General features: G+C 39.3%; 1 protein-coding gene and 1 long non-coding RNA gene across 3 annotated transcripts in view; one reads left to right on the top strand and one right to left on the bottom strand.

Annotated features, from left to right (window-relative positions):
• Positions 1-7302, top strand: part of LOC127539079 (uncharacterized) — a 675724-nt gene that overhangs the window by 563581 nt on the left and 104841 nt on the right. The gene's annotated exons all lie outside the window — the stretch shown is intronic.
• The window catches only part of TAFA5 (TAFA chemokine like family member 5), a 532252-nt gene continuing 529275 nt past the window's right edge, over positions 4326-7302 (bottom strand). For both annotated transcript variants that reach the window (XM_051963072.1, XM_051963073.1), the window contains exon 4: positions 4326-6639. In XM_051963072.1, the coding sequence (XP_051819032.1) occupies positions 6631-6639 (9 nt within the window). In that variant the 3' untranslated portion in view covers positions 4326-6630. The remainder of the gene's footprint in view (positions 6640-7302) is intronic.

Here is a 7302-nt window from a genome sequence, read left to right as displayed (position 1 = left end):
GAAAAAAAATCATAATCCTAGTATAATCATCTTGTTAGAGGATTTGAAGCTGGGAAGGCCCTCAGAACAGGGGATGCCTAATTCTGTCTGAGAATGGAGGAAAAAATAGGCATGAATGATATGGAAAATTACTATTGTGTTATAAGAACTGACATGTTTGAGACCAGAGCCAAGATGGGGAAGGGGAAAGGCAGCAACTCACCTGAGCTCTCTTCCCTCCAAGCCCTTCCAAATTCCTTTAAATAACGTGATAAAACAAATAAATAATGCAGTGAAATAATTTTCCAGCCAAAGAAAACTTAGAAGATCAGCAGAAGAGATCTGCAGCATATGGGTGAGAGTGGAGTCCAGCCAGTATAGACTGTGCCAACATAGCCTTAGCCCAGAAAACCAGGAGTAAACCTTGAATCAGCAGCAGGGATGGTTTCCAGAACTCTCAGCCTACAGATAATAAAAGGGTCAAACAATTGCTCAGGGAGAGATTGCAGGGGTATCTTAACTGGCATTGAGGTAGGACTCTGTTGCTTTATCCATTCTTGGTTCTTGATCACAATTCTGGATGGTAGTCTCAGGACTAGGAGGAGGAATTGGTCTCAGGCTGTGGAAGAGTTCAAAAAGGATTTGGAAATCAGATAAGAGAGGTAGAAGAAAAATTGGGAAGAGAAATGAAAGTAATGTAAGAAAAACCATGAAAAAAACAAGTCAAGATCTTTACAAAGGAAACATAATGAATACTGAAGAAATAACAAAGAGTAGGCCAAATAGATACAAAAAGCCAATGAGGAGAAGAAGGCTTTTACAATAGAGGGAAAGAAGAGGGAGGTTAAGGGGAGTGATCCTTACTCTCATCAGAATTGACTCAAAGCAGGAATAACATATACACAAAATTGGATATAGAGAATATTTTTACCATATAGGAATTCCTACCATATAGGAATTTTACCATATAGGTGGCCAAATGGAAAAAGAAGAATAAATATTTACTGAAGGAAAAAAAAAAAGACTAAAATTGGCCAAATGGAAAAAGAAGTATAAAAGCTCACTGAAGAAAAATAAAATCTTAAAAATTAGATTGTACAAATGGCAGCTAATAATTTTATGAGAAATCAAGAAAGCAATAAAACAAAACCAAAAAATGAAAAAAAAAATGAAGAATTGAAATATCTCATTGGAAAAATACCTGAATTGAAAAATAAATGCAGGAGATATGATTTTAAACTATTGGACAATTTGAAATTCATGATTTAAAAAATAGAGACTAGACATCATCTTTCAAGAAATTATGAAGGAAAACTGCTCCAAAATTCTATAACCAGGGTAAAATAGAAATGAAAAAAAATCCCTGATCCCAAAATGAAAACTACCAAGATTATTATAGCTAAATTCCAGAGCTTTCAGGTCAAGAAGAACATATTGCAAACATGCGGAAAGAAACAATTCAAATATCATGGAGCCACAGTCAGGATGACACAAAATTCAACAGCTTCTAGATTACAGGATTGGACATATTGGAATATAATTCCAGAAGGCAAAGAATCTTGAATTACAACCAAAAAACAGTTATCCAGCAAAACTGAGTATAATCCTTCAGATGGAAAAGCAGATATTCAATGAAATAGAGGACGATTTCTTGATGGGAAAAATCCCCACAGAGCTTAGTAGAAAATTTGATTTTCAAATCTAAAATTCAAGAGAAGCATGGAAAGGTCAATGGGAAAGGGAAATCATAAGGGACTTAATAAGGTTAAACAGTTTATACAGGATAAGATGATAATTATAATTCATAAGAACTTTCTCAGTATTAGAACAGTTAGAAGGAGTATAAATAAACAGAGTGTGAATTGAATATGGAGGGATAATATCTAAAAATATAAAATTAAGAAATGAGAAAGATGAATACACTGAGAGAAAGGGAAATGAAAAGACAGAATTGGGTAAACTATCTCAAATGTGATAGTGAAAAGTAACAAGAAAAAAAGATTTTATAGTAGAGGAATAGAAGAGGGAAATGAGAGTGAGTGAGAGAATCTTACTCTCATCAGGCTCAAAGAGGGAATAATATATACACAAAATTAGGTACATAAATCTTTCTTACCATACAGGAAAGTGAGAGAGGAAGGGAATAAGAGAAGGGGATGGGGGTGATAGAATTAAATACATATTAGGGGAGATGGTAGAAGTAAAACACTTTTGAGAAGGGACAGGATGAAAGGAGAGAAAGAATGGACTAAACAGGGTGTATAAAATGGAGGGAAATACAGTTAGCAATAGTAATAGCAAAAAATAATAATAATAATTTACTCGATAAAAGCCCCATTATTTATACATATAGGAAACTGAGTCAAATTCATAAAAATAAGCCATTCTCCAATTGATAAATGCACAAACAATATGAATAGTTTTCAGATGAAGTAATCAAAGCTATCTGTAACCATATGGGGGAAAAATGCTCTCACAAAATGCAATTTAAAAGAATTCTTAGGTACTGCATTTTGATTAGTAGGTCAGAAAAGGAAAATGACAAATTGTTGAGGGGAAATGGGGAAAACGAGACATTAATGTATTATTGAAATTGTAAACCAATTTGCAAATTGGAACTATGCCCAAAGGGCTGTAAAATCATGTATATCCTTTGACCTAGCAACACTACTACTAAGTCCATATCACAAAAGAGAGAGAGAAAAAAAGCAAAAAGATTATTGCAGCTCTTTGCTGCAGGCAAAGAATTGTAAATTGAGGATGCCCATCAATTGGAGAATAGTTGGAAAAATTGTGGCATGTGATTATAATAATGGGTTATTGTGCAGTAAGAAATGAACAGGATACATCATTTCATTCAAGAGAAAACTTAAAAAGACTTACTATGCACGATGTAACAGCAATATTGTAGGATGATCAGCTATGGATGACTCTCAAGGACTCATGATGAAAAAATGTTATCTATCCCTAAAGAAAGAGGTGATGGTATCTGAATATAGATTGAAGAAAATTTAAAAACATTTTTTCCCTTGATTTTTTTTTTTTGGTGGTTGTTTGTTTTTGATCTATGTTTTCTTTCAAACATGACTAATATGGAAACGGTTTCCATAACTACAAGTGTATAACCTATATTGGATTGCTTGCCTTCTCAAGGGAGGAAGGGGTTGGAGAGAGATCAAAGGAGAGAATTTGGAATTCAAAGTTTTAAAAACAAATGTTAAAAATTGTAATTTTACATGGAACTGAAGAAAAATAAAATACTACTAAATAAAAAAAAAGTCATGTGTGATAAGTACAGAGGAGCATGAAAATATCCATATTAACATGTCAAGTGAAGTCAGCAGAGCCAAGAAAACTATGTACACAGGTCTGACAACAAGGTAAACGAGAATAATAACAAGTACAAAACAACCAAAAATGAATATTTCAGGATTACAAAAAGTGAACATGGCCCCTAAAGAAAAGAAAAAAAAAACTATGAAAAAGAAAATCCTTCCCCTTGTCAGTCTTTTGCAGACATAGCAGATACCCAGCTGCAGAACACTGAAGAGATTTTCAGATTTTTGCCGTTGATTGGTCTGTTGATTTTTTCTCCTTTCTCTCTTTTTTTAATTTCTTATTTTTTATTGCTATATGGAAGGAATCAAGAGGAAAAAGGAGAGCTGCCAAAAAGCATTTAGCTAGTATAAAAACAGAAGATACCAATTAAAAAATATTTTTACAAAAAGAACATTGGACACCACAATGGAAAGAGTTATTTCCCATTTAGCTCCTATGTCACTTCCCTATCCTCCTTAACCATACCCTAATAAATGGATTGGACATAATGTCATGCAGTTTGCGTTCTCAAGTGTCTGGACCTCTGGTCCAGTTGAGAGATAAAGGAATCCACACCTGTGAAAGAAAACATAACACGAGGCAGAAAAAGAAATCCAAACAATAATACAGTTATTTCCCCTGGTAGAGGTGAGTCCCCCCTCCATTCCCTCATTGGTGCATCACCTCACTCGGTTCTTGGAGATAAAGTGAACTCATAATACAGACACATATAGGGAAACAACCTGGGGAGGTCCCCGTTTAACCTATGTTGGCTCTGAGGCTGGGTCTTATTGGATGATAAATCCTTTCGTAGCTGTTTTCCCCATTTAAGGTGTCCTGCTTGCCGAACAGCCCAAGTCACAGATGCACAGCCTTTATCAGAAGTCAACCCTTCAAAAGGGCCTGCCCCTTGACTTATACTGGTTCTTTCCCCAAGACACCTTCCCAAATCCTCATTCCCCACGAATCCCAGAATCTGCCACTGTTCCCTCTATGTGCATGTCACGGCTAGGGAACAAAACGCTCGCTTATAAAAGGATTTTTTTCTTTATTTCCATAATTTAGCGGAATCAACACAAAAACTGAATACTGTAAAGCAACAGAAAATGTTGTAACATCTTAAATTTCTCCGTCTTTGCTAAATAAGGCGACTACACTCTCTTCGGAAAGAAACAACCAGAGGTGGGAGGAAAGAGGAGACAGTCTGGGTTGGGGAACCTATGGGTCAATGCATCTCCCAGTACTCTTGGTCATGTGGAACTCATTGTCAGTCCTTTCTGGGGCAGGAGGGCCAACCTGCATTACACGGCATTTAGCACCCAGTGAGTGATGGCGCTAACTGCTATTCAGATACAGGTCAGACCTGTTATACAATTTGAAAAAGGAAAAAAAAAAAGCATCATATACACTGGTTTGTCTCAGAAATATTTCTAAATTCATGATTACTGTCTGTCTCAATTAATTCCCCCAGGAACAGGCTTGAATCAAATGGACATGTTCTTTTTGAGCTTTATGGTTTCTTGATCATCCTCTAAATGCTTTCTCTTAGTAGCATAGAACTAAGATACTCCTAATATTAATTGGACTAATAGGTAGTATACTACAGTGGAAACTCAGAAAGGACGTGGGAATTAGGTTACAATTCATCACTGGGGAAAGGGGGACACCAGAGCTGGAGATTCATCAGCTCTTGTGATCTTATCACATGCCCACTGTAAGTAGAGAAAGGTATTAGAGCTCAGAATTCATCCAGCTCTACACTTTTCCCTCCAATGTAACATCATCTCCCTTACCCAATAATCCTAAGGCTAAGGACTTTGGAAGATGGGGACACAGGAGAGGGACTGGCAACCAACTTAAAAATAGACTCATGGGCAAAAGGAAGGGGGAGTAACTCAGTTGGAAAAACCATGATTAAAATATTTTACACCCAAATTTGACCAATAGAGAGAGAGACCCCTCCCCAAATTCCAAAGACAACCTAAAAGAAGCCCCATCTTCTACCAGTGTGATGGTTGGATGCCTTTATGTGACATAAACAGGATTGGTGACTTTCCGAAAGTATCCTCCCTGGCCGTGCTTCATATCCCGTGTGGTGTGGTCACTCCCGGGACTGTCGGGTTTAGAAAGCCCAATGGGAGTCGGACTGTTCATCAGGCCTGCGAGAGCTACCACGTTAATTGTTAAATAGTATTCTCTACAAATATACAACATATAAAAACTGTTAAATATATAACTTTAGGATTTTCAAAATACATTTAATGATCTCTTTCAAACAAGTGTTACTTTTTTTTTCTTTAATTTGCTTTCTGGTGCTAAATGGTGCATCGGATGAGACAGAGGTCACAGGAGACCAAACATGCTCTTTGCAAATACTGGATTATCCAACTATCAAAAATGGAACGGTAGAAGAGGCATGTTTAACTGGTTAAAACGGAAAATGATTTTTAGTACGATAAAGTCAATCTAAGTACAGAGGGATAAAGGGGCCACGGCCACGGCGCGGGTGGCTACACAGTGGCGGCGAGTCTGTGTTCTATGGAAGTCTGTTTGCTTGAGTCTAGAACATCATCGGCTACTGACTCTCCATGCTCTGTCTGTATTCTTTTAGAGGCAACTCTTTTCTTCAGGTGCAGTTCCTGCGATTACGGACTGCAGCGTCCCCTCCGTAAAGACGCCTCTGTAAAGACGCCCGCTGGACAGCAACCGCCCAGCTCGCTCCCCGACAACAGGATTCATTCATGTCTCTGCTCCCTCCCCCCACCCCGACCTCCCCTCTACAATTTAACCCAGATAACTTTAACAATAGGATTGTGTCCTCTTTAAAATAGATTTTGCTCTTTGGTCTATTGTATATACTGAAAGTATAAGAAAATAAAAGCGACTCAGACAGTCCAGGGCACGAGGAGAGACTCCCTCTTGCGCCTGAGTGTCCCCCCATAGACAAAACAGTCTTCTCTAAGGCTGAATGGACTCTTCTCTGCAGGCGACTCCTCCCGTTAAACCGCGTGGGTCACATTGAGTCCAGCAGCTGAGTGGACCCCGGGGATGGGCGCTCATCACGGACTTGGTATTGCTAATGCCCAAGCATCTCTTTGCTCCCTCTGGTCCCTAGTTCGGTGCTCCTTGGATGGCCAAGACAGACTTTAGCGCATGGCATCGGTCGAAGAATGAGGCTGTCTTTGATGAGATACAGAGAAACAGACGGTGGAGGGGAGGGACATACAACGGGCCATGATCCACGGAGGGAGAAACTTGACTAAGATAAGGAGCTCATGCAGAGCCTAAAGCCGTCGTCCCCAGGAGATCACACGCTCGCTCATGCTGCAGCTGTCAGGAGACCTGCAGATCGACAAAAAGAAACACGTCAGCCCTGGGAATCTGGGACCGTGGGGTATTTGAGCAAGATATCGGGTCCCGAGACCTTAGGAAAAAGAGAATGTGGAACCAGATGAGGCAACCACGGAAAGCCAACTTAATGGAAGCAGTCCCGGAGACCCCAAATGCGCTGGGGGATGTGTCTGTTCTAGCTGTCTCAACCCTCAGATGGGGAAACTGAGGCTCCACGAAGGAAAGGGACTTACCTGGGATCACAGAGAGTAGACAGGGGTCCAGCCTGCCCACTTTACTGAGGAAGCATCAAAGGACCAAAATCATACAGTCAGTTGGTAGCAGAGTTAATACGGATGATAGTAATAGCAGGGATAACAAAGGGAAAAGGAATATGCATTTATATAGTGCCCCCTATGTGCTAAGCTCTTCACAAATATCGTTTCATTTGATCCTCACAACTTGGAAGGTTGATGGTTTTATCATTTCTATTTCAGAGTTGGGAAAATTGCAATAGAGGCAAAAGGACCTGCTCAGGGTCCCATAGTTCAGGCCTCCCTCCTCCCAGGTCTCATGCTTTACGCATTGTGCTACCAGCTGCCTCCCTTGGGTTACCAAGGAGATTGAGTAGGGCTCTAGTTCTCAGGACAAGCACTCTCATAACCAGTAACGTGT

This window comes from Antechinus flavipes, chromosome 5 (genome assembly GCF_016432865.1).
Source record: "Antechinus flavipes isolate AdamAnt ecotype Samford, QLD, Australia chromosome 5, AdamAnt_v2, whole genome shotgun sequence".
Lineage (NCBI taxonomy): Eukaryota > Metazoa > Chordata > Mammalia > Dasyuromorphia > Dasyuridae > Antechinus > Antechinus flavipes.
Note: the sequence above shows the minus strand (reverse complement) of the source record. Positions and strands in the feature narration are given on the sequence as shown.